Below are 26,471 nucleotides of genomic sequence, written 5' to 3' on the forward strand. Positions count from 1 at the left end.
TCAATATGTGTTATTTTGAGATGCCAGTTCAAATTAAAGACAGTTATCATTAGGGTTATGACAACAGCATATTCTTATCATTGTTTTGACTCAAGTATACATCCGACACAGTTGTATACAGTTAATTAACCAAGAACCACATCACTCTGTATAAAAGCATATAAGATATCAACAGATACACACTGGAGAGTCAAATCAATGAACAGAATATGCTGTTGTCATAACCCAAGTTATCATACATACCGAGCGTGCATTGGCTAGTAGAAAAAGGTTCGGCCAACGACGGAGTACTGTTGCTACATCTGGACAGGATAAGCTGCTAGAAGAAGCTTATCCTGTCTTGACAGAGTTCAAAATAGACTTCGTAATTTAGTGGGGGATGCCCTTTTCTCTTTCCTGCAACCTCTTTCCCACAAAAGAGACGTTGCGAGCCTGTCTCTGCTTTATTGTTATTTTCATGGCAAGTGCTCATCTGAGCTTCAATCTATGGTCCCCCCTCGCCAAACTTTCACGAAAAACACTCGTCTGGCCAAAACTACTATCAATAATTTCCCACACTCCTTTTCTCTGCCTAGACCTAAATGTAGATTCTACGAACAAAGTTTCTTTCTTAGAACTGCACACCTCTTCTGATTGCATGCTTTCCAGCTGACTAAAATCTGATTGTCTTCAAGTCCAACATAAACAAGTTCTTAATGCACTGTCCCCAGAAGTAATCAAATTTACAAAATTCTCACAACCTATGTTTACTACGCTATAATCACATTGACTAATGTATACCCATTAACCCTTATCCTCGACTGACCTCCACGCCTTGATAAGTGGTGATTCCTGTATAAAAAAAAAAAAAAACTTATTCTCAAGTGGCTTTTGGCCTTGATAGTTAGTTGGTGACTCATGATTACATAAAAAACGGTTATCACTCACCTTGCTGGCCAGACTGTGCTGCATAAACCATGGCGGCAGCTATCGAAGTCTGAAGAATTTCTAAATCTTTATTTTCGTGTTGGTGTTGTTTGTGGTGGAGCTCAAGTAACATTTGCAAATCATGAAGATTTCCACTGGCGGCGTGTTTGTTAAGTTGCGACTGCTTTGACGGCAACGACGAAACCAAAGAAAACAAGTAGGAAGCGGAAGAGGGAGACGATGTTGTTGAAGAAAGACTGGAGGTGTTGGTAGTAGTAGTAGTAGTAGTCGCAGCAGTAGTAGTAGTGGTTATGACCACAGGTGATGATGGGGGCGAAGGAGAGAAAAGAGAACGAAGGGAAGGTTTGACGCTACTTTTCAAAAATGTTGACGGAGATGTCGTTGTTGTTGTTGTTGTGGTGGCAATGTTCTTGCTATGGGTCGAGGATTCAAGGGGAGCGGGGGCAGTGGTTGAGGCTATGTCTACATTCACACAATCCGTATCACCTTTATCTGAAAAATAAAAAATTACTTATCAAATATGCTGCAAAGTTTGTAAAAAGAATTTGTCAGTATCCCTCACTCACAAAAAAAAAAAAAAAAAAAAATCCCGGTAATTGTGTACAATCCCACCCTCTACGAAAAAGTATAAATTAAAATATCTGTATGATGTATGTACCTTTGACAGAAAGAAAATATAATGCACCAAAAATCATGTAAAATGATCAGGTACTTTTATTTTCAAATAAGAAAATCAAATTTTACAGCTAAATGATGAGTGACAATCTTGCAACGTCATCTTGAAAAACTAACTGAAAAAACAAGGGAGAGAACTCCATATAGATTTTAGAAAGCCATTTTAACATGAAAGTGGGGAGGATTGAAAAAAACGCAAATTTGCTTAAAAATGATTTTCTTTCTAAGAATAAAACTACTTGATAAATTTATGTGATTTTTGGAATACAATGTTTTCTTTCCAGCACGGATATATACATTATACAGATTTAAAAAAAAAAATTATTTTCAGGAATTCTAGACAAGCACCAAAAACTGATAAAAAATCTATTTTTATTTTTTATTTTGCTTTGTTGAATAATTCTTGTATGTTTCATATGTTTATACATTTTGATTAAATTGTGTGTATGTATATAAATAAATATATATGTGGGTGGGAGGTGGGGGTGGAAATATACTTCTTCAATTATATTTCACCTTTTATTCATACCAATCCTTTAATTGAAGAAGCTCAATGTAATTACAGAACATATAACAAATAAATGACAAAAGTCTATATTTCCAATTTCAAGATGTTGACCATCTTACCATTTATTCCTTCAAGTATGTTTGGCATACATTTATTTTCTTTTTAAATTGATAAGTGCTTTTCCTTCTGATGAGTTAAGGGCAAAATAAATTCATTGATTGATATAATAATTAAATGAATGATTTTGCATTATGAAACAGGTGTTGTCAAGAATCGTGCACGTCAACATACCTGAAGGAATAAATGGTAAGATGTTCAACACCTTGAAATTTGGAATATAGACTTTTGTCATTCATTTGTTATAGATAGATATAATTTTTACTTCAATTCACCCCAAATAAGGCACACTTCCACCGAGACATAAGGGGCTACTGTGAATTAGGAGGAAAATTTATAGGGGTATTCTGAGTAGGGAGTTGTGCAATAAGATGCTTGTTCACATTACATTTTAATTTCTGCATGTTGGTACAGTTGGGGGGCAAGGAGGGGGGGAGGAAATTCCAAGAAAAGAAGTCATCAGAGAAGAAAGTTTCCTAGCATCTAGGGACCTCTACGCTGAAGAGATGGGATTTTGATTTTAGTCTAGTTGGCCAGGGATATTGATGCTGAGCTGCTACAAGTGCAGTAAGTTGGCCAGAACACATTTCGTGGAAGTAAAGATATAAAACAAGCACAGAGATGCAACATTGCTGTGAAGCAGCTTTTATTTATTTTATATAAGTCTCCTCCATTTACAAAACAAAACATTTTGTAAATAAAATTGTTATTTTTTTAAGTAAAACTGTGTGTAAAACAAAATATGCGTATAAAAAAATATGCATTTTATATATAAAAGGCAGAATGGGCACAAGCGTTTGTGTATGTCCATGAAAGGCTTTTTCAGTGGGAGTTTTCGCATCGGTTAGATTCTAGAAGTTTCCGCATACTTCCCAGATTGTAATATCTCAGATTAGCAAACGGACATTTTCTCTAATTTTTTTTTTGATCGAGTTTTAAAAAATTGCCACCGTCCCATCATGTTAGCTGTTTGTTTGTCTTTTTTGTATAAATAAAGCGAAAATATTCAAATGCAAACATCTGGTGCCTGGTATTCCAGCCGAGTAGTATCTGTTCTGTAATTGGTCCTTGGTCAATGATGGGGAAACCCTTCATACTGAGATAATTACTATTTATTTGGATACTACAAGAGTGCCCAGTTTTTGGGGGGAGCTGGTTTTCTCCCATATTAAAAACGACCTTCGTGGGAGGTTTAAAAGCAACATCATTTCTTCAAGTCATCTTTTTGATTGACTATGTTTAATTTGAATGGTTTACACTTCAAGTCGTGCCATGGAGTAGAGATAAGACGTCAGGTTTTCTTTCACTTTCTTTTCCACCTTCGCATCATGGGTTCAAGCCTGCCTACCTGCTACGACTTTTTTTATTATTTATTTATTTTTATTTTATTTTTTTGCTTAACACACACCTCTAAACACCCGGGCAATGCTGGGAACCCAGGCTAGTTTAAAATAAAACAGTTTCTGTTCAACTTCTGTTTTCTATTTAGTGGAACTTTTGCCAAATCTTGCTAGTCACTTCTGATAACTACTTACTTAATTTTAGTTTAATTTCAAACCTCCAAATAAAAAAAATCTAGTCTTTACTTTGAAATGCTCCTTTTTTCAAAATAGTTTTATTTTAACAAAATATGTTAGAATCAAAATATATTCTAAACTTATATAGTTCTTACTTTCAATTTTTTTTTTCACTATGGTTTTATAGAGTAAAAAAATATTTTTTGTGTAAACTTTTGAAAATGTATTTATATATATATATATATATATATATATATATATATAAACCATTTAAAAAAAACAACCTATTTTTCAAGTCAAAACTAAAAACATATCTTATTAAAAACAAAACAATTCCATAAAATATATTTTGATTACTTTGAAATGGTTTTGTTTTGGAACAGTTTTACTTTTAATAAAATATATTATAATAAAAATATATTTTAGAAAAAAATGTTTTTTTTAAATGGTCTTATATTATAAAAAATATTTTTTGAAAGTTTACATAAAAAATTATTTTTATTATATAAAAAAATTCTGAAAAATTATTAAAAAATTTTTATTAATAATATTTTATTAAAAATAAAACCATTCTATAAAATAGAGTTTGATTACTTTGAAACGGTTCTTTGTGAAATGGTTTTATTTTTAATAAAATATATCATAATCAAAATATATTTTTTAAAAAGATGTTTTTTAAATGATTATAAAAATAAATTTTGAAAGTTTACATAAATTATTATTTTTATTATATAACACTATTCTGAAAAAATTTTTTTAAAAATATATTTTGATTATACCATATTTTATTTAAAATAAAACCATTCTGAAAAAGAAGCATTTCAACGTAAAGACTAGTTTTATTGCATAAAGTTTTAAAATTAAACTGGAAGTATTCATCAGAAGACACTTATCTTCAAAATTTGGCAAGACTTTCACTAAACAAGGAGCAAAAGTCAAAAAGAAACTGGTTTAATCAAAATAACCAAAACATTTTGTAAATAAACATCTGTTTTTAAATATTAAGTTCCTAAAGTTAAAGTTTTTTTTTTTTACAAGGATGTCATCACTTATCAAGGCCTGAAGGCTCCTCGAGGATAGGGGTTAAATGAGTGCACAGTGGTTAACAGGACAATTGTGCAGTACTCGTTAGGGATGGAGATTGGGTATAATTCGATTATTTAAGAGGACAACTCAACAAAAACTTATTTACATTTGACTTGAAGATGACCATGTTGTAGTCAGCTGAAAAGCAGACTAGTGGAACAGAGTTCTACAGATGGATAAAGTTTTGTTCATGGAATTTGTTTAGATTTAGGCACATAAAGAATGGGGGAAATCGTTGATAAGGGTTAAAACTAGACGAGTCTTTTTTATGAATGTTTAGCAAGGAGGGAACCATATATTGAAGCTCATATCAGCACTTAACACGAAAATAAATAAGAATAATTTTGTCAAGACAGGATATGGTGCTCAGAGCAGCTCCTACCCAGTTGTGGCAAAAGTACTCCAGTTTACAATGTGTCTGGCTTTTATACAGGTAGAGGATTGTGTCAGGAGTAAAATACCTTCTTTTTTTTTTTTACATGGGGGTCACCACTTATCAAGGCCCGAAGGCTACTCAAGGATAAGGGTTATTGCGTGTACAGTAATCAATGAGATAGTATTGTAGTAATCATTAGTATTGGGGGTTTTGATAGAGTGTCTTACTTAAGGGGGCGGTTTGTCAGGAGTTTGTTTATGCTGGACGTGAAGACGTCCAAGTTGTAGTCAGGTGGGAAACAGGCAAGCGGCAGAGAGTTCCACTGGCGTGCAGTTCTAAGAAAGAAGCTTCGCTCATGGAATCTACGTTTGGATTTAGGCACAGATAAAGAGTGGGGAAAATTATTGACAGTAGTTTCAGTCAGACGGGTGTTTCTCATGAAAGATTGGCGAGGGGGGATGAGGGATTGGAGCTCCGACGAGCACCTGCCATGGAAATAACGATAAAACAAAGACAGGCTCGCAACGTCTCTTCTGTGGGAGAGAGCTTACAGGGAAGAGAAAAGGGCATCCCCCACTAAACCACGAAGTCTATTTTGTACTCTGTCAAGGCAGGATAGGCTGTTTTTAGCAGCTCCTGCCCAGATGTGGCAGCAGTACTCCATCCTTGGACGTACTTGGAATGATGCAACTATTTTTCCAGCAACCTTAGCAACAGATTTGATGTAAATCTTCGATTTCAGATCATGTTTATGAAAAATGTCTCCTTTTAGTGATTTCCTATTCAGATGTATCTCAAATCCATTTGATCTGAGAAATGATGTCCACATTGTTATGGAGATGTGTCGGCAAGAATCAACTTTTATATAATGAACTTAATAACATTTAGAGGCTGCTGTTTCCATGGAAACGCAAGATCATCATGGGATTGGAAAGTTTTAAACAATGTTGGACACTTTTATGAAATTCAATCAACCATGACATAGAAAATTGGTAAGAATTTCAAAGACGGAACTGGTAGTAAGAAACAGTCTTTGGATTCTTTGATGAAGAAAATCAGAGGATTTATTTTCATTATTAAAAGCAAAAGAATCCAAATATTAGTCTTCATATTCGATGAGTGATATTTCTGACAAAGGGAGAAGAATTGGTGTTTTCTGGAATTTATCCATCTAACAATTATCCTTGACTAGTTTTTACTTAAAATTTTTTTTTTTTTACTTGGGGATCAACAATTTTTGAAGACCACTCTTGGATAAGGGTTGAGAGTGAGTGTTAGGTAGACAGCAAGACAACATCATGATAATCAGTAATGGTGGATCTTGAGTATGGCTTAATTAGAACGTATTTACATTAGACTTGAAAATGACCATGTTATAGTCAACTGGGAAGCAGCCCACAGTATTGTGTTCCATAGATGGTCAGTTCATATTTTGGTCTAGTTTAAGGCGCAAATAGAAAATGAAGGAGATTGATGACACATGTTGTAGCTAGACAAGTATTTGTTGCGAAAGTTTACATAGATTGAAGCTCAATCAAACACCTACCACCTTGAAATAGTTTTTTTTCTAGCTCCTTACATCAAATCAAGTGGCTTTATGCCTTGTCTGGAGCGATTTCCATAAAAAAGTCATAAACAAGATTTCAGCTTTTACTTTTCTCACTGTTCCTAGTGAGGAAAAACATAATTGATAATAAAAAAATATATCAGAAGAATTTTACTCATATTTAAGTGAAAAATGTTCTATAAAAACATACATGAAAAGTGAAGTAGAAATAACAAAGCATTGTAAAAACTCAAATACCAAAACTGATCAATAATTTTGATATAACTATGGGGTTTTATGATGAAGCCGAGCCATTTTATTGAGACGTTTTGAATGTGATTATTTGCTTCAAAAATATTTTCAGAAATAATGTATAAAAATAACAAGCGATTATATAGCGATTATGAACTGATATTGTATATTTTAAGTTATGATTTAAAATATATACAAAAATAAAAACCTTTGTTGATAATTGTGACAAAATATATATTAATTGAATTTTATCAATATTCTAGTGAAAAAAAATAACTGGCAGCGATTTAAAATCTTATTAATATATATATATATATATATATATATATATATATATATATAAACACCGATCAACAGATAATACTGCGAGGTTAAATACCAGGTTGAGAAACTGGCGTGGTCTATCCTTCTCTTGGAGGTAGATTAAACTCTCTTAAGCCATGGTAGGCACCCCGTCTAGTGATGGTGTAACTATAAAAAATACCTTTGATAGCACTGGAGAAGCATCAAGTATTCAGCAACTGACAAGATTTGAATTACACTACAAACTTGTGTAGTAAGTTCAATCTTGGCTATGGTCGCACTGGATAGATGGAACAGATAAAAATGACATTTCAGAATAATTTTGATATAACTATGGGTTTTATGATGAAGCAGTCATCAGATTTACATCTTTGTCAGCTTTCAGGTTTTAGTATCTGCTATAAAAAAACTTGGTATAAATAATAGATAAAAATAACGGGATTATATAGAAATGAGGGACTAATTTTTTAAGTTATGATTTAAAATATACATAGAAATAAAACTGAAAAGTAAATAAAAACCATTCATTAAAGTAAATGTAAGATCTACATGTTAATGTTTCTTTATTGCTGCAAGCATTAATTTATGAAAATAAGAGTTCATAGTTATAGATGATCAAAACGCCTATAATTATTCTCCATCTCTCCTGAAAATTATCCTAGTCTAATAATCTCTAGATACATTCATTTAAAGAAAAAGAAAATCAATCTTATACTAACAGATGACCCCAATCTATACATATTTTTCAACTTACTTAAATGATAATCCAATCTAAAAATCCTAGATATCACAAAACAATCAGATTTCAATTTCAATTTGTGTTTACTCATTTCTTTTTAAAATTATTTTTGATCAGATTTGAATGTAAATAAAATGTAATTTTTCCGCTTTATAAAAGCAGAATTCTTTCTCTTGTGTCATTAGTAATTTTCTTTTCTAAGCTAGGTTATAATTATCATTGGCAAGCAATTAAGTTTTTAATGTCTCTGAATTTTTTAGATGAGGATTGATAATATTTGGGTTATTCGGCCAACTGTTCTGATCTTGAGTGTTATTTTCACAGTATCAACTGATGTCATCTGAAGAAGGCTGTAGATTACATCGGCCGAAACGTTGTGAAAATAACACTCAGAATGAAAATAGTGGTCTGAATAACACAAATTATTCTTTAATAATTATTGTTTCCATTATAATTTTCATTTACCACAAGATGACATGATACATTTGTAAGGATTTTTCATTTGTTTGAAGTTTGCATTTTTAGTTAGCCATTTTGAAAATTGTTTTCTAAACTAATAGTACAAGATGGCACGTCTTCTAATTTCCGACAATCTTTAACTGTCATAATTTGGTGGCTAATTGTGCTACAAAAACAAATTTGATATAATTTTTTATTATATATTTATTATTTTTTTTTTAATTTTGTTTTTGGATTCCCTTGAGATGAGGTTTCATAATCTGTTTATTTTGTTGCAGACTGTTATCCTAATTTTGAAAGGTTTTATTTCACCATGTTTTAGCCAACTCATCCTCTGGCCTTCTTTAAGTGATTAACTTCCACAGGATAGGGATGCTGAGTTTTGTACCTGTATCCCCAGTAATTACTGCCTTCTATAGCTGTTATTGTCCCACCACGTTTTGACCAACTAATCCTTTGACCTGCTTGGGTAGGATTGAAACCGCTGTCTTCAGACTTGAGGGTACAGTTACAAGACTCAGCATTCCTATCGCATCACGGTTAATCACCTGAAGAAGGCCAAAGTATGAGTTGGCCGAAATGTGGTGAAACAACAAAAACAATGAAGATGAGGATAACAGTCAGCAACAGAAGGAATATATCATTTTTTTATCTTATGCAAAGATGTCAACATTAAATGGTTTTAGAAATGATTTAGATAAAATTTTGGTTTGGAATACCTAATAATATGTAAACCTGCTGTGACATTGGTAGTATTGACCTAGAGTATGGATTTAAATAACTTATGATAAAACATGTGCTGGATTGAAAAGCAAAACCAAAACAGTGAGTGTTGAAAAGTCAGCAGAAAAAAGAATGAAGCAGTGTGACATTTTTGGTTGCAATGACGATAAAATGGTTTAAAATGTGCGTATCTATAATGGATTCATGATTATTGCATATACTAATATGTATGAGGGATGTTCCAAAAGTAATACCTCCTATTTTTTTTTTCTTTTGTATTCTTTTTGAATGGATCCAAGGAGATTGCAAATGCATTATGATGATTGAGCTTATGCATTCATGACCTGAAAGTTTCATCTCTCTATTGCAGATATTGACTGTGTGAAAGCAACCCCTATCATGGACGTGTGTCAGAAGCAGAGATGCTTCATTGAATTCCTGTGAAAAATGCACTGAGAATGATGGTGATTATATAGAAAAATAAATTCTGGAGGAGAAAAAGTTGTTGGTTTTAATAGTACCATCCGTCTTCATAGCTCTACAACATTTTGAGTTTAAAAAAATAGGAGGCTTTACTTTTGGAATGACTCTCATAATTTTGAAAAATTTTCAAAGATTCTCAAAGATTGCATAAAACAAAGAAAATCTCCCTCATTCCTTTCTTTTGAGACGTTTGATCAAGAATTGTGGAAGATCTGAATGAACCATGTGGGTGAGGAGCATAATCTCACAGGGATGGGGGTTGATGATTCTTAGAGTCGAGGATCGGGGTAGAAAGAGAGGAAACGGATATTATAAAGATGAAGAACCAGACAAATCTCCATCGATTTTTTTTGTTGTTGTTGCAACTGATGTTTGCTGTAATTGGATCTGGACAAAAGCAGTTGATTCCAGTAAGTGACTCCATCTTGCTTTTCTTTTAATCATTGGATCCACAGGGTTGGCAGAGTTGTGTGGGGGTATGTATCTAAGATGTGGGTCGTGGTGAGACAGAGAGAGATGGAAAGGGGGAGACAGTGTAAGTCTTTACAGAACTAGGCATATAAGAAAATTATGTTGTACAACCATTGTCTGAATCTGCAGACAGCAGTGAGGGAAAGAGGTGGATAGCTAGCAATGACCTTGAAGGCAACAAAAGCCTGAGTATATGTATTGTTATGCATTTTATAATGCAAGTTTGAGGGAGGGGGGGTCAACAAATAAAGTGAATTTTGTTATAAAACGACTTACGTTTTTTCTAGAAACAAAATTCATTTATTTTGAAAATACTAATACCTATTCAGTGTTGCCCAGTTGCATACTTACTTTGTTTTGCTTTCCTTTTTTTTTACTTTTTTACATTTTTTTTTAAATATTTTTTTGTGCAAATAAAGGAAGTAACTCTGTATGGATAAATATAAAATTATGTCCCTTTTAAAAAAAAAAATAAAAATTGCGGTCATTTGAAAATAATTACAAACTGAACACGTTTTCTGAAAAGAAATTAAATCAAATTCTTTTTTAATTATTCTCAACAACATGTTGCAAAGATCCACAAGAAAAATTGACAAACCAGAATCAAATTTGGATTTTGTAGGAAGAAAACTATCGATGACATAGAAACCATAAAGAAGTAAACTTTACTTTATATATTATTAGCTTATTTGGTACTTCTGCGGTTTATAGACCGTCCTATTTTAAAAAGGATTTTCAAGTTAGATTAAATGCTTATGGTATTTTTTGTTCATAAATTGTTAGTTGAAAGTAGAGATAGCATAGCATAGCATCCCTTTCCATGTTAAGAATGGCTTCTAAATGATAAGTTATTATTTAAGCACAGTCTGTAAACCGCAGAAGTACTGATTATTTTATTAAATGTACTTAGTCTGTACTGCATTTACTTTAAATTTCTTTTGCATTTTAAACTTTAACATTATTTTGTTGTTCCCCCCTCCACCAATATTTTTGTCACAAAGGTAAGTCTGTGTTAACAGTAAGCAAGCATATATATGAAAATAATTCCTACCAAGTCAAAGTATTTTCTGGAAAGAGATAAATCGAATTATCTTCTATTCTTCTTAACAACATGTTGCAAAGATTAAAAAAAATAATTTGTGAATCGGAATCAAATACAGATTTTCTATTAAAAGGTGATCAATAACAAAAATCGTTGCCATGATTGCAATTGTTTTTACTTTGGTTTTTTTAACTATTCCATATCTTTTTTCCAAAATATTTTTTTCTCCAAAACGAATTATGTTCCCTTTTTTTAGATGATGTATGTATTAAAATAATTCCAACATGACTTACAATGCATTACACTATCAAAATCAACTTAAAAAAATATGGAAGCAGGTATCTTTAGCCCTATAGGCTGAGTTTCCTATGTTTCCATTGAACCGAAATTATCAATGGAAGGTTAAACTAATAAGAGTCAACTAAAATTTACAATGATATATATATATAAACATATTTATATATATATATATATATATATATATATATATATATATATATAAACATATTTATATATATATGCTCTTGCACTAGTTATTTCTTTTACTACATTTATATATATAGATATATATAATGAAGAATTGTTAAAAATAACAGAATTTTCTGCTTAATTAGATATATTTATTTTTTCTCTGGCTTTTTTGTTCATTTGTTTTTGTAACCTGAATATGATTCAATAAAGAATCAGAAACATTCCTGATACATATCGAACGCAAACACACACACAGATATATATATTAATTTTTGAAAAATATATATATGACAATTTATATATTCCGTTTATTATTTTTTCCAGTCACTCATCGATTTGATGTAAAAATGTTTATTTGAATGTTCACTTAATGTCAACACTTTCCTACCTACCTCGCCTCATGCTGTTGAATAGATTATATATGAATAAAGTTAATATCATCTCTGAAACAATCGTACACACTTCTAATTTGTTATTTTGAATTCTTGAAACATGCAAATGATCTTGCATTAATTTTGTTTGCATTCTATTTACTTTAGCTCTAGATCTAACTGTTCATCTATTGAGCTGGTAATATATATGCAGTATTCTGAATAACTGGTTGTAATTTCCTAAGATTTTCACATATTTTAATGGTTAGCTGTATAATTACCTATTCATCGTTGTTCTCGTTTTCTGGCTTCTGCCCATTATTTCTCCATATATCATATATATATCTTCTTGAAATATTTTCATATATATATATATATATATATATATATATATATATATATATATACTAGCAAAGATACATGTGCTTAGCATGTTACTTTGCTGTATGCTTGGCTACCCACTTCACGGGTACACTTACAGTAAGTGGATGTTGTAAGAGCCACACCAAATATGACTGGTCTTGACCTTGAAAATGGTGTGTACCATCCCTAGGTCAGAGACCATCATCATATAAGGTTTGGTTATGATTTGCACAGTAATGTGGGCTGTAGCAGGATTAAAAGATATGACTTTGACTTTTGACCTTTACCTTGGAAAATGGTGTGCACCATCCCTAGGTGGAGGACCATCATCATGCCAGGTTTGGTCATGATCGGTCAAATGCTGTGGGCTGGAGGAAATTATATATGCATAGGCTATGACCTTGACTTTACCCTTGGAAAATGGTGTGCACCATCCCTAGGTTGGGGACCATCATCATATCAAGTTTGGTCATGATGTGGGCTGTAGGAGAGTTGTACACACAGACACACATGAACGCTACTATAATATATATATATATATATATATATATATATAAATATATATAAAATTTGTTATATCTGTGTGTCTGTTTATTTCAATTTTTTTTCAAAGTGCATCTTCTCTGAGACACAAGATTACAGGGCGGCATGAGGTAGGTCAAATGATTGCATTTTTTGTGGACCATTGTTTTACATATATATATATATATATATATATAAGCCGTCAAAATTGAAAAAAATTGAAACTTGGTAGGCATAAGTTGACTTAACATGCTCTTGTATGAATGCGCAAATATACATTTATATGTTAAAGTCAATTTATTTTTAACTATTTCTTACTCGTCTGACCATAACCCAAACAGTAATGACTAAGGCTAGAGTGCTAAATGTTTTGATCTCAATTCTACCTGATCACACCCAAGTCATTTTTTTTATCTTTTGAAATCATTACTATATATTTGGTACAATATAATAATTAATAGAGAATTGGCTTAATAATAATGAATACTAAATAGTCATAAATTAAAATATCATATTTAAGCAGATTTTTACGATCAGGCAATGCGGGGTGTCCTGTTAGTAAAACACCAGCGTCCAAGTTTAAACCTTACTTTTGTGGTTGGATGAGACCTCTCCACCAAAATACAATCCATGGAATTTTTAATAAAATTCACAACTCTTTCTGTAATCCCATCATATTTGAGAAAGATAAACTTCAGTCTATACTTGACTTGTCCATCATCATTTTTAATGATTCCCTCGTTTCTCTTAACTCCATGGATGGCTTTTTGGGGAGTCACATTATATATAAAGTTATTTGCAGCAATAACGATGATAAAAAGAAAACCTTTCAGATGATCAAAAGTTTATATATTAAGGAGATATCCACATTATCTTTTTAGAGCTCCAACCCACCATCAAATCACAAAAAAAAATAACAAAGAACAAAAAAAAAAAAATGGTTATCTGTACCTTCGACCATTCCATTGAATTGTGTTTGGGTCATTTGTCAATTATGGGTGATTGTCTGCTGCCTGAAAATGTTATTCTTAAAATGAATCACAAAAGGACACAAAAGCAAATGCGAAACAAAAAAAGTAATGATACAAGAGCAAATGGATTAATCAAAAAAAGGAAAATATTTTTTTTGCTTTACAACGTGAAATAAAATGAAAAAAATCGAACAGAACTATTGGAGGGGTTAACTAAGATTCTAGACATCTACCATCCTGTGATCAGAACAAGAGACATAAAAAATGAACACAAAAATGGTGAATGGATCAGTTCCGGTGATTGCAGAGGGGTGAGATGGATACAGGGATTAAAAGGCATGCAATGCAGATTAATATATTGATCAAAATCAGGATTTTTTTCCTTCAAAGTTCTGAAGAAGTTCAACAGGCTTGAAACTTCTTTTTTTTTTATCAGAATATCTACAACTTTTGTTGCTTTGCATCATTTTGATTATTTGCACTACTATTCATTGTTTTCTTTGCAACAGTTTATCCAATGTAATCTCCGACTTTGTTTTTGCAATTTTTCTAATATGGGAATTGTTCGTTTCTGTATTTTTTAGATAAGGATCGGTTATTCATTATTTAGATTCTTCAGTTTTCATCTTGGGTGTTATTTTCACAACGTTTTACTTGATGTAACTTCTAACCTTCTTCAGATGTATATTGTCGAACTCAGGAATCTTTCTGTTGAATTTGAGAATCTGCACAGAATTTCGAATGAAACCTGTTATTATTTGGGTTCTTTAGACTGCTGCCCAAAAACGTTCTGCAAATAACACTCCAGACGAAAATCCAAATAATATGAATAAGCAATCTTCATATAAAAATCTAGAAATGGAAAAAAATCCCAAGTTCAACATGATTCACCTAAAGAAAATTTGGAAGTTACATTGGACGAAACGTTGTGAAACTAATACTCAGAATGAGAATAATGGTTTGTAGAATCCAAATAATATGGAATCGTTACGTTGAATTTGGAAAGCTATACAAAATATAAAAGTGCGAAAAGTCAGATAGCATGACGCCATTGTCATTTCTGACAAGACTGAAGATGTGAATTCTGCTTTTCTGGAAATCAACAGATTAATCAAGGAAAATACTATTTCTAATTTCCAGTTTACTACCTAACCAATTCTGTACAAAATGGACAATTGAAAACATCGTTTAAAGAAGGCCAGAGAGTTAATTAGCCAAATTGAATCAAAAGGAATTGAATCTAAAAAGAACTTTCAAGTGTTGATTAAATTTCTTCTCATAAGCCGTAAATAGTTTTTAGGTTTTGTAAGTCAATAGATGAGCCATGCAAGAGAAATGGTAAATGATGATTCCTAGAAGGAGTTTTTTTTTTTGACAACAGAAAAGCACAGACAATAAGATCACAAAAATAAAAACAAAAACCGTAAGTCAACTTGAAAAAATCCTCTAATAGAAAGGAGTTAAGATTGCTAAACTAAATAAAATAAATTAGATTTAAGTAGGGGAACTGGTAAAAAGACTAAACAACTAAACCTTATGTGGCCCTACTGAGGAGCCTTCTCACAATTTACTATTTCAAAAACAGACTTTAATAAAATAGAAAAGAAACATGATCAATGTCAGTCCTCAACTAAGAATTTCTAAGGCCAACTCTGACAAAAAAGCCTAGGAAAAATTATTATTTCAAACAAACTGAATCAATATTAAATAATAATAAACTTTAAACAGAATAGAATCACTGATGGTACGAGCAAAATAATGAACGAATTTAAAAGGTTAAGAGAGAAAAAAAGATGTTTGCACACTTCTTTCATCTTGAACAATACAAAACAAAAACCATTGCTCCATAAACTATATAACAACATTTCTGATCCCTGTAACACTCCATTTTGTTTAATATCTCAATTATTGTATTTACAAATTTTAAAGATGTTTTTTTTTAGATTTCATGTATAATACTAAAGAGATTTTTTAGATTTTAATTCAAAATGGTTCCTCATTTAATATTAAAAAAAAACAGCATAAAACCATTTTTATTGCTTACACAGAAATATCATATTATGTTTCAACCCTCAATCTCAACATTTACCCAATTTATTTTTTTAATACGAAGCTTGCATGATGTTTTACATAATACTGAGAACCAACATTGATTATAGAGTTGTGTGTGTGTGTAAATTGTAACATGGAAGGATAGTTGTTGTCCATGCAGCAGTACTCTCCTTCCCGCAAAGCTAGAGGATCCAAGGGAAAAACAGAGTTGATTTCTCCTAGGTGGGCTACCATCCAAAGTTGACGAGCCCCACCTGCCCAAAGTGACTGGTTTTAAGGCACCAGTGGAACGCCTTTGCCCTTTCTCCCAGTCAGTAGAAAAAGTTTTGCCCAGTTTAGTAGCTAAGCCACATGAGAAGGCCAGGAGCTGTACTGCGTTGTCAGAGCCTATTTGAGACGCGCACACCATAAGGGCGTTTTTTTTAGAGAGTAGGAGCTTTATGCACATTACCCCCCTCAGTTATGGCAACCTTTCATCAGGTATTGGAATGATATTCCACCCTTTCAGTAGCAATTGGCAATGTGCTTTTTGTGACTTTAAATCCAGTTTGTCCGCTAATTTGCAGTGCAAATCCACTTGAAATGCTGAAATTCACCCCAGGGGAAAATTTTTCTCTAGTTAAGAACCAATAGAGAGTGTTCAACAACATGCTAAGAGGTTAAATATCTCCTTGATAAACACTCTGCATCTGAAGATAAATGGTAAGTAGAGCAATTTTGGAGTGACGCCCTCCCCTACATCTTGGTGCAGTAGTCCATGAAAAGGAAGCTTTATTAGCATCAGCCCATCTGACATAATAGTTAAAGCATTCACTAATGGGATGGAAGACCTTGGTTCAATTCTCAGTAGAGTCATATCAAAGACACAAAAAAAATGGTACTTGATGCCACCTTGCTAGATATTCACTATTATAAGCAAGGGATAAATCGTAGGTAGAGCAATTTAGGAAAAAAGTGATGCCCTCCTCTATATATTTGTATAACAGTCAATGAAAACAAGGTTTTTCTGTCATCTTTAAGCATGATCGATTCATTTATTAGTTCTAATCCATTTGGTATAAGGTTAGAGTGTTCGAGGGTTCAATTTTTAGTTGAGTCATATCAAAAACTAAAAAAAAAAAAAAATGGTATTTTAAGATGCCTTTTTATTCAATGTATTATAAGTTGTGAATCATGGGGAAATGGAGTCATACCAAGATTAGTATCCTCTTTCATATCCCAACAAAAAGGAAAATTTCAGGTTGCCATCAATTAATCAGTACTGACCCAGGACAGGGAGACCAGGGTTCAATCCTTGACCAAATCATCATATAATTTTTTTTTATTATTGAAAACAGTAAACATGGGAGTCTTTTCTCATTTTGAAATGACTGTTAATCTGTTTTTGAAAATCTTTTCTTTTTTTTTTTTTTGTAATTAGATAAAAATAAAAACAACATGACTGACTTGTAGTATTTGGATTATTTCATTTTCAGTGTTATTTTGACAGCGTTCGAAAGCTGTGAAATTTCACACTAAATACATTATTTAATTACAAGGGTAGATTGTTCTCCTTCCATCAGCCAGGACCGGGTAGAAGTGTTTAATTATTCTATATTATTCTTAGTCATTGGACTTGTGGCATAACAAGCTACAGAACTTGTGACAGTTCTCGAAGATTATAAGAACTAAAAGAAATTAACTATTGTACCTGATCACAATTAACAGAACAAAACCAATTGTATACTACAACATATGTGCAGCTTAGACATAAAATGACGCAACAAATGACTGAATGTCAAAAAAAACTAACATTTATCCAACATACAATTTGCTGATTTTTTATTCTATTGAAATTTTTTTTAAAAATAGACATTCATACTGATCAAGAACCTGACCTCAGGTCGCATCAGCATCTTTTGGTAGTTTATAGTAAGCTGCTGGAAAAGCACCCGGAAAGAAATGGACACAATTAGCTAATCAGCTGTCAGCAGACGAAAAAGTTGTTTTTGCTAATAGAAATTTTCAATCATTGTTCCATTAAGAGAAAACGATCTGTTTTCGATCATAGTTGTTTCCACGTTTTCCTCTTCAAAAACACATCTTTTTTTTTTTAATATTTATTGAAAATAATTTTTTTTTTAATATACTTTTCTTGAAAAAACTAAAAATATTTCTTTCATATAACTAAAATTACAGTAAGTCTTATCTTCTGTGTTTTCAGTGTTTTTAATTTATCGTCTGGCAGTGTTTGTATTGGCTTTTCCCAGCAACTTTTACGACTGCTCAGCATAAACTGCTGGAAAATGCCAACATGATTTTAGGTCAGGTTCTATATCAATAGGAAAAGAATCACCTAAAAAATTATTGTCTCTTATTTTCTCATGTGTGTTTTTAGAGTTTGAATTTATCACCTGGCATTGTTAGCATTGGCTTTTTCTAGCAACTTTCAATCAATACAAATCAACTTTCAATCAATACAAATCAACTTTCAATCAATGCAAATCTTTCAATCAATACAAATCAACTTTCAATCAATGCAAATCTTTCAATCAATACAAATCAACTTTCAATCAATACAAATCAACTTTCAATCAATACAAATCAACTTTCAATCAATGCAAATCTTTCAATCAATACAAATCAACTTTCAATCAATACAAATCAACTTTCAATCAATACAAATCAACTTTCAATCAATGCAAATCTTTCAATCAATACAAATCAACTTTCAATCAATGCAAATCTTTCAATCAATACAAATCAACTTTCAATCAATACAAATCAACTTTCAATCAATACAAATCAACTTTCAATCAATGCAAATCTTTCAATCAATACAAATCAACTTTCAATCAATGCAAATCTTTCAATCAATACAAATCAACTTTCAATCAATACAAATCAACTTTCAATCAATACAAATCAACTTTCAATCAATACAAATCAACTTTCAATCAATACAAATCAACTTTCAATCAATACAAATCAACTTTCAATCAATGCAAATCTTTCAATCAATACAAATCAACTTTCAATCAATGCAAATCTTTCAATCAATACAAATCAACTTTCAATCAATACAAATCAACTTTCAATCAATGCAAATCAACTTTCAATCAATACAAATCTTTCAATCAATACAAATCAACTTTCAATCAATACAAATCAACTTTCAATCAATACAAATCAACTTTCAATCAATACAAATCAACTTTCAATCAATACAAATCAACTTTCAATCAATGCAAATCTTTCAATCAATACAAATCAACTTTCAATCAATACAAATCAACTTTCAATCAATACAAATCAACTTTCAATCAATACAAATCAACTTTCAATCAATGCAAATCTTTCAATCAATACAAATCAACTTTCAATCAATGCAAATCTTTCAATCAATACAAATCAACTTTCAATCAATACAAATCAACTTTCAATCAATACAAATCAACTTTCAATCAATACAAAAAAAATCACCTAAAAAATCTGCGTCCTTTTTTTATTAACATGCTTTCATTCATTCATGCAATAGTGTGTCATTTTCATATTATTCAGGTGAGAAATTGTTTTTCAAGACAAAACTTGAAAAAAATATTAATTTCTTCTTCAAGAGACGAAAGGGATTAAGAATTTGTAGACATTAATGCAAACGTAAAAACAATGATGCAATTAAAAGACAGAATGAGATTTGTTAATTTAAAAAAAACTAATCTTCAAAAACGATTTGTTGGATCAAGCAAGGCAATCCACACAGGATACATAAGGGAAAGAGAATCTTGAATTTATTAATATTTATTTATTATACGACTTTATACTCCTTTCATACAGTACTTAGGTATGTCGATTTTCTCTTTACTTAGCTTTAAAAAAAAAAAGTATTTGTGAAATTTTATGGAATAACATATTTAGTATTTGCATGAAAGAGTAGGTAACTACAATGAATGTATGTATTGTTTTGATTGGCAAATAAAAACAAAGTCAAGTAATTGTAGTTCCTGCAGATGTTGACTCAATGTAAAAGTCATCATCACTTTAGTATAACTGATGTCCCCCCCAAAAATAGCCTTGTACCATGATTGTACCACAAGGATAAAGCTAAATAAGTAATCGGTATTATGCTCAAAACATGAGTGTTCCATGATAATCTATGCTGGAAAAGAAATTGCTTGGTGTTGATACCGAATAACAATTAAGTCTACTTTTTTGCAGATTATCAAAAATAAACGGTCACTTAGTTCAATAATTTTTTTTATGTTATAATGTTAATTTCTTTAAATTTATAAGACAAAGAAATTTTTTAGACTAATGTGAGATATGAATATGCATTGACATCATAAAACTGACTGCCTTAATAATGTGTACTCTGCCTATTCCTTTTTGTCAACCAATCACATTTGTATGTGCATACACATAGACAAACTTCAAAAAACACTATAATATATATATATATATATATATATATATATATATATATAAACTAATCAATTAGAAAAAGGTAAAACTAATCAATAAGAAAAAAAGACAAAACTAATTGATAAAAAATAAGGCAAAACTAATTGATAAAAAATGAGACAAAACTAATCGATAAAAAAATAAAAAACTAATAAAAAAATAAGACAAAATTAATCGATAAAAAATAAGACAAAGCTAATCGATAAAAAAATAAGAAAACTAATCGATAAAAAATAAGAAAAAAATAAGACAAAACTAATCAATAAAAAATAAGAAAAAACTAATCAATAAAAAAATAAGAAAAAACTAATCAATAAAAGAATAAGACAAAACTAATAAATAAAAAAATAAGACAAAACTAAAACCAATAAAAAATAAGAAAAAACTAATCAATAAAAAAAATAAGAAAAACTAATCAATAAAAAATAAGAAAAAACTAATCAATAAAAAAATAAGAAAAAACTAATCAATAAAAAATAAGAAAAAACTAATCAATAAAAAAAATAAGAAAAAACTAATCAATAAAAAAATAAGAAAAAACTAATCAATAAAAAAATAAGACAAAACTAATCAATAAAAAAATTAAGAAAAAACTAATCAATGAAAAAATAAGAAAAAACTAATCAATAAAAAAAATAAGAAAAAACTAATCAATAAAAAAATAAGAAAAAACTAATCAATAAAAAAAATAAGAAAAAACTAATCAATAAAAAATAAGAAAAAACTAATCAATAAAAAAAATAAGAAAAAACTAATCAATAAAAGAATAAGAAAAAACTAATCAATAAAAAATAAGAAAAAACTAATCAATAAAAAAATAAGAAAAAACTAATCAATAAAAAAAATAAGAAAAAACTAATCAATAAAAAATAAGAAAAAACTAATCAATAAAAAAAATAAGAAAAACTAATCAATAAAAAATAAGAAAAAACTAATCAATAAAAGAATAAGAAAAAACTAATCAATAAAAAATAAGAAAAAACTAATCAATAAAAAAAATAAGAAAAAACTAATCAATAAAAAAATAAGAAAAAACTAATCAATAAAAAAATAAGAAAAAACTAATCAATAAAAAATAAGAAAAAACTAATCAATAAAAAAAATAAGAAAAAACTAATCAATAAAAAATAAGAAAAAACTAATCAATAAAAAAATAAGAAAAAACTAATCAATAAAAAATAAGAAAAAACTAATCAATAAAAAAAATAAGAAAAAACTAATCAATAAAAGAATAAGAAAAAACTAATCAATAAAAAATAAGAAAAAACTAATCAATAAAAAAATAAGAAAAAACTAATCAATAAAAAATAAGAAAAAACTAATCAATAAAAAAATAAGACAAAACTAATCAAGAAAAAAAATAAGAAAAAACAAATCAATAAAAAAATAAGACAAAACTAATCAATAAAAAAAAATAAGAAAAAACTAATCAATAAAAATATAAGAAAAAACTAATCAATAAAAAATAAGAAAAAACTAATCAATAAAAAATAAGAAAAAACTAATCAATAAAAAAATAAGAAAAAACTAATCAATAAAAAATAAGAAAAAACTAATCAATAAAAAAAAATAAGAAAAACTAATCAATAAAAAATAAGAAAAAACTAATCAATAAAAAAATAAGAAAAAACTAATCAATAAAAAAATAAGACAAAACTAATCAATAAAAAAATAAGAAAAAACTAATCAATAAAAAAATAAGAAAAAACTAATCAATAAAAAATAAGAAAAAACTAATCAATAAAAAATAAGAAAAAACTAATCAATAAAAAAAATAAGAAAAAACTAATCAATAAAAAAATAAGAAAAAACTAATCAATAAAAAATAAGAAAAAACTAATCAATAAAAAAAAATAAGAAAAACTAATCAATAAAAAAATAAGAAAAACTAATCAATAAAAAATAAGAAAAAACTAATCAATAAAAGAATAAGAAAAAACTAATCAATAAAAAAATAAGAAAAAACTAATCAATAAAAATATAAGAAAAAACTAATCAATAAAAAATAAGAAAAAACTAATCAATAAAAAATAAGAAAAAACTAATCAATAAAAAAAATAAGAAAAAACTAATCAATAAAAAAATAAGAAAAAACTAATCAATAAAAAAATAAGACAAAACTAATCAATAAAAAAATAAGAAAAAACTAATCAATAAAAAAATAAGAAATAACTAATCAATAAAAAAATAAGAAAAAACTAATCAATAAAAAAATAAGAAAAAACTAATCAATAAAAATATAAGACAAAACTAATCAATAAAAAAATAAGAAAAAACTAATCAATAAAAAAATAAGACAAAACTAATCAATAAAAAAATAAGAAAAAACTAATCAATAAAAAAATAAGAAAAAACTAATCAATAAAAAAAATAAGAAAAAACTAATCAATAAAAAATAAGAAAAAACTAATCAATAAAAAAATAAGAAAAAACTAATCAATAAAAAAATAAGAAAAAACTAATCAATAAAAAAATAAGACAAAACTAATCAATAAAAAAATAAGAAAAAACTAATCAATAAAAAATAAGAAAAAACTAATCAATAAAAAAATAAGAAAAAACTAATCAATAAAAATATAAGAAAAAACTAATCAATAAAAAAATAAGAAAAAACTAATCAATAAAAAAATAAGAAAAAACTAATCAATAAAAAAATAAGACAAAACTAATCAATAAAAAAATAAGACAAAACTAATCAATAAAAAAAATAAGAAAAAACTAATCAATAAAAAAATAAGAAAAAACTAATCAATAAAAAAATAAGACAAAACTAATCAATAAAAAAATAAGAAAAAACTAATCAATAAAAAAATAAGAAAAAACTAATCAATAAAAAATAAGAAAAAACTAATCAATAAAAAAAATAAGAAAAAACTAATCAATAAAAAAATAAGAAAAAACTAATCAATAAAAAATTAGAAAAAACTAATCAATAAAAAAATAAGAAAAAACTAATCAATAAAAAAATAAGAAAAAACTAATCAATAAAAAAATAAGACAAAACTAATCAATAAAAATATAAGAAAAAACTAATCAATAAAAAAATAAGAAAAAACTAATCAATAAAAAAAATAAGAAAAAACTAATCAATAAAAAAATAAGAAAAAACTAATCAATAAAAAATAAGAAAAAACTAATCAATAAAAAAATAAGAAAAAACTAATCAATAAAAAAATAAGAAAAAACTAATCAATAAAAAAATAAGACAAAACTAATCAATAAAAATATAAGAAAAAACTAATCAATAAAAAAATAAGAAAAAACTAATCAATAAAAAAAATAAGAAAAAACTAATCAATAAAAAAAATAAGAAAAAACTAATCAATAAAAAATAAGAAAAAACTAATCAATAAAAAATAAGAAAAAACTAATAAATAAAAAAAAATAAGAAAAACTAATCAATAAAAAAATAAGAAAAACTAATCAATAAAAAATAAGAAAAAACTAATCAATAAAAGAATAAGAAAAAACTAATCAATAAAAAAATAAGAAAAAACTAATCAATAAAAAAAATAAGAAAAAACTAATCAATAAAAAAAATAAGAAAAAACTAATCAATAAAAAAATAAGACAAAACTAATCAATAAAAAAATAAGAAAAAACTAATCAATAAAAGAATAAGACAAAACTAATCAATAAAAAAATAAGACAAAACTAAAACCAATAAAAAATTAGAAAAAACTAATCAATAAAAAATAAGAAAAAACTAATCAATAAAAAATAAGAAAAAAACTAATCAATAAAAAAATAAGAAAAAACTAATCAATAAAAAAATAAGAAAAAACTAATCAATAAAAAAAAATAAGACAAAACTAATCAATAAAAAAATAAGACAGAACTAATCAATAAAAAATAAGAAAAAACTAATCAATAAAAAATAAGAAAAAACTAATCAATAAAAAAATAAGAAAAAACTAATCAATAAAAAGATAAGAAAAAACTAATCAAGAAAAAAAATAAGAAAAAACTAATCAATAAAAATAAGAAAAAACTAATCAATAAAAAATAAGAAAAACTAATCAATAAAAAATAAGAAAAAACTAATCAATAAAAAATAAGAAAAAACTAATCAACAAAAAAAATAAGAAAAAACTAATCAATAAAAAAATAAGAAAAAACTAATCAATAAAAAAAATAAGAAAAAACTAATCAATAAAAAAAATAAGAAAAAAATAATCAATAAAAAATAAGAAAAAACTAATCAATAAAAAAAATAAGAAAAACTAATCAATAAAAAATAAGAAAAAACTAATCAATAAAAAAAATAAGAAAAAACTAATCAATAAAAAAATAAGAAAAAACTAATCAATAAAAAATAAGAAAAAACTAATCAATAAAAAAAATAAGAAAAAACTAATCAATAAAAAAAATAAGAAAAAACTAATCAATAAAAAAAATAAGAAAAAACTAATCAATAAAAAAATAAGAAAAAACTAATCAATAAAAAAAATAAGAAAAAACTAATCAATAAAAAAATAAGAAAAAACTAATCAATAAAAAATAAGAAAAAACTAATCAATAAAAAAAATAAGAAAAACTAATCAATAAAAAAAATAAGAAAAAACTAATCAATAAAAAATAAGAAAAAACTAATCAATAAAAAAAATAAGAAAAAACTAATCAATAAAAAAAATAAGAAAAAACTAATCAATAAAAAAATAAGAAAAAACTAATCAATAAAAAAATAAGAAAAAACTAATCAATAAAAAAATAAGAAAAAACTAATCAATAAAAAAAATAAGACAAAACTAAAACCAATAAAAGATCAGATAAAACTTATCAATAAAACAAATAAGACAAAACTAATAAAAAAATAAGACAAAATTACTGCTATTGTTAAATAAAACTTTCTCTACCATTCACAAACATATGCACAAATACTCACGACTAAAGAAACGTTATAGAACAGGGGAAAAAATAATTCTAGAGAATAAATCAAATTTAACTTTTAAATAGCTAAAATATTAGTTTGTTTAAAAAGGCTATTGCTATTTTTTAAGCTTAACTCTCCAATCTCTCCCTTTTTTTCTCTCTAACCTACCTACAGTAACATACATAACTTTCAATGAGTTAAACAAAAGATAGTTTGCTTAAACATGAGTGTGCGAGACACATTCCATCAAAAATCGCAGAGAAACGTTTTATTTTACAAACAAGATCAATCAGGTCTTGAAAAAAATATTTATTAGACGATATTGAGCAGAAGCCGCAGATGCCAACAGCTCCAAAACTGAACTCTGAATTGTTGACTGGGATCAAACTTTGAAGGAAGCAGCAACAGCACAATCACTGCTACTTTGTGGACTTGTTTACCTTCTCATGTGTTCTTCTACCACCACCACCCTTCTTCGGGGCTAGACACACATAGGTTCACTTCTATTATATCATGAAATATTAAATATTTAAACTTGATAAAGTAAAGAAAGGTACTGTGTACTACTTTTTTTATTTTCTTATTCATTCCTCTCAACTCTTTTTCTCTAGGGTCTGGCGGTCGGTTGGATCTCAGTTGGATATAGAGACGTAGTGATGCATATTTGAAAACATAGGTGTGCACATGCATACATTCCAGTTGGAGTTGACCTACATTCTTGTGTCCCTAAAAATGAGGGAAATTGTAATTAAATGAAAGCAAAGAATTGTTTATATTCCAAGATCAGAAATTATGAATTGTGTAATACAAACTAGAAGAAAAAAAAAGAATTAAATATATTGAGGTTTACAATTCCAGGAATGTCGATTTGTGACTATATAAGAGAAAAATAAACAATAGAAAACAGAGAGCAAACTCAGTGGCGAACGTGATTTGACATCTTGACAGCTCTTCGTGGACGAGCCACACACCAACCAACCCTTTACAACTAATGTCCCTTTCTTTCATTGTCAATGAACTAGAAGCTTAATTGTAAATAAAACTTATACTTTGAAATTCGGCTCTGTGTTGGTTTGGAGAATAACAACGAAAGAATTGTCAGTGTGTATAAATTATATATACATTCAACAACGCAACAGAAAGAGATGGGCTCTAAACTATGGGACTTGTTTTTTAGTTTGGTAGGG

At 28.1% G+C, this 26,471-nt stretch overlaps 1 protein-coding gene across 1 annotated transcript in view; it reads right to left on the bottom strand.

Moving 5' to 3' along the window:
• The window catches only part of LOC145265397 (cortactin-binding protein 2-like), a 344,684-nt gene that overhangs the window by 74,464 nt on the left and 243,749 nt on the right, over positions 1-26,471 (bottom strand). Inside the window, exon 7 of the mRNA XM_080121218.1 lies at positions 928-1,419. Coding sequence (XP_079977344.1) covers positions 928-1,419 — 492 coding nt within the window. The remainder of the gene's footprint in view (positions 1-927; positions 1,420-26,471) is intronic.

The sequence above is a fragment of the Euprymna scolopes genome, chromosome 40 (genome assembly GCF_053919585.1).
Source record: "Euprymna scolopes isolate OS-2025 chromosome 40, ASM5391958v1, whole genome shotgun sequence".
Taxonomy (NCBI): Eukaryota; Metazoa; Mollusca; class Cephalopoda; order Sepiida; family Sepiolidae; genus Euprymna; species Euprymna scolopes.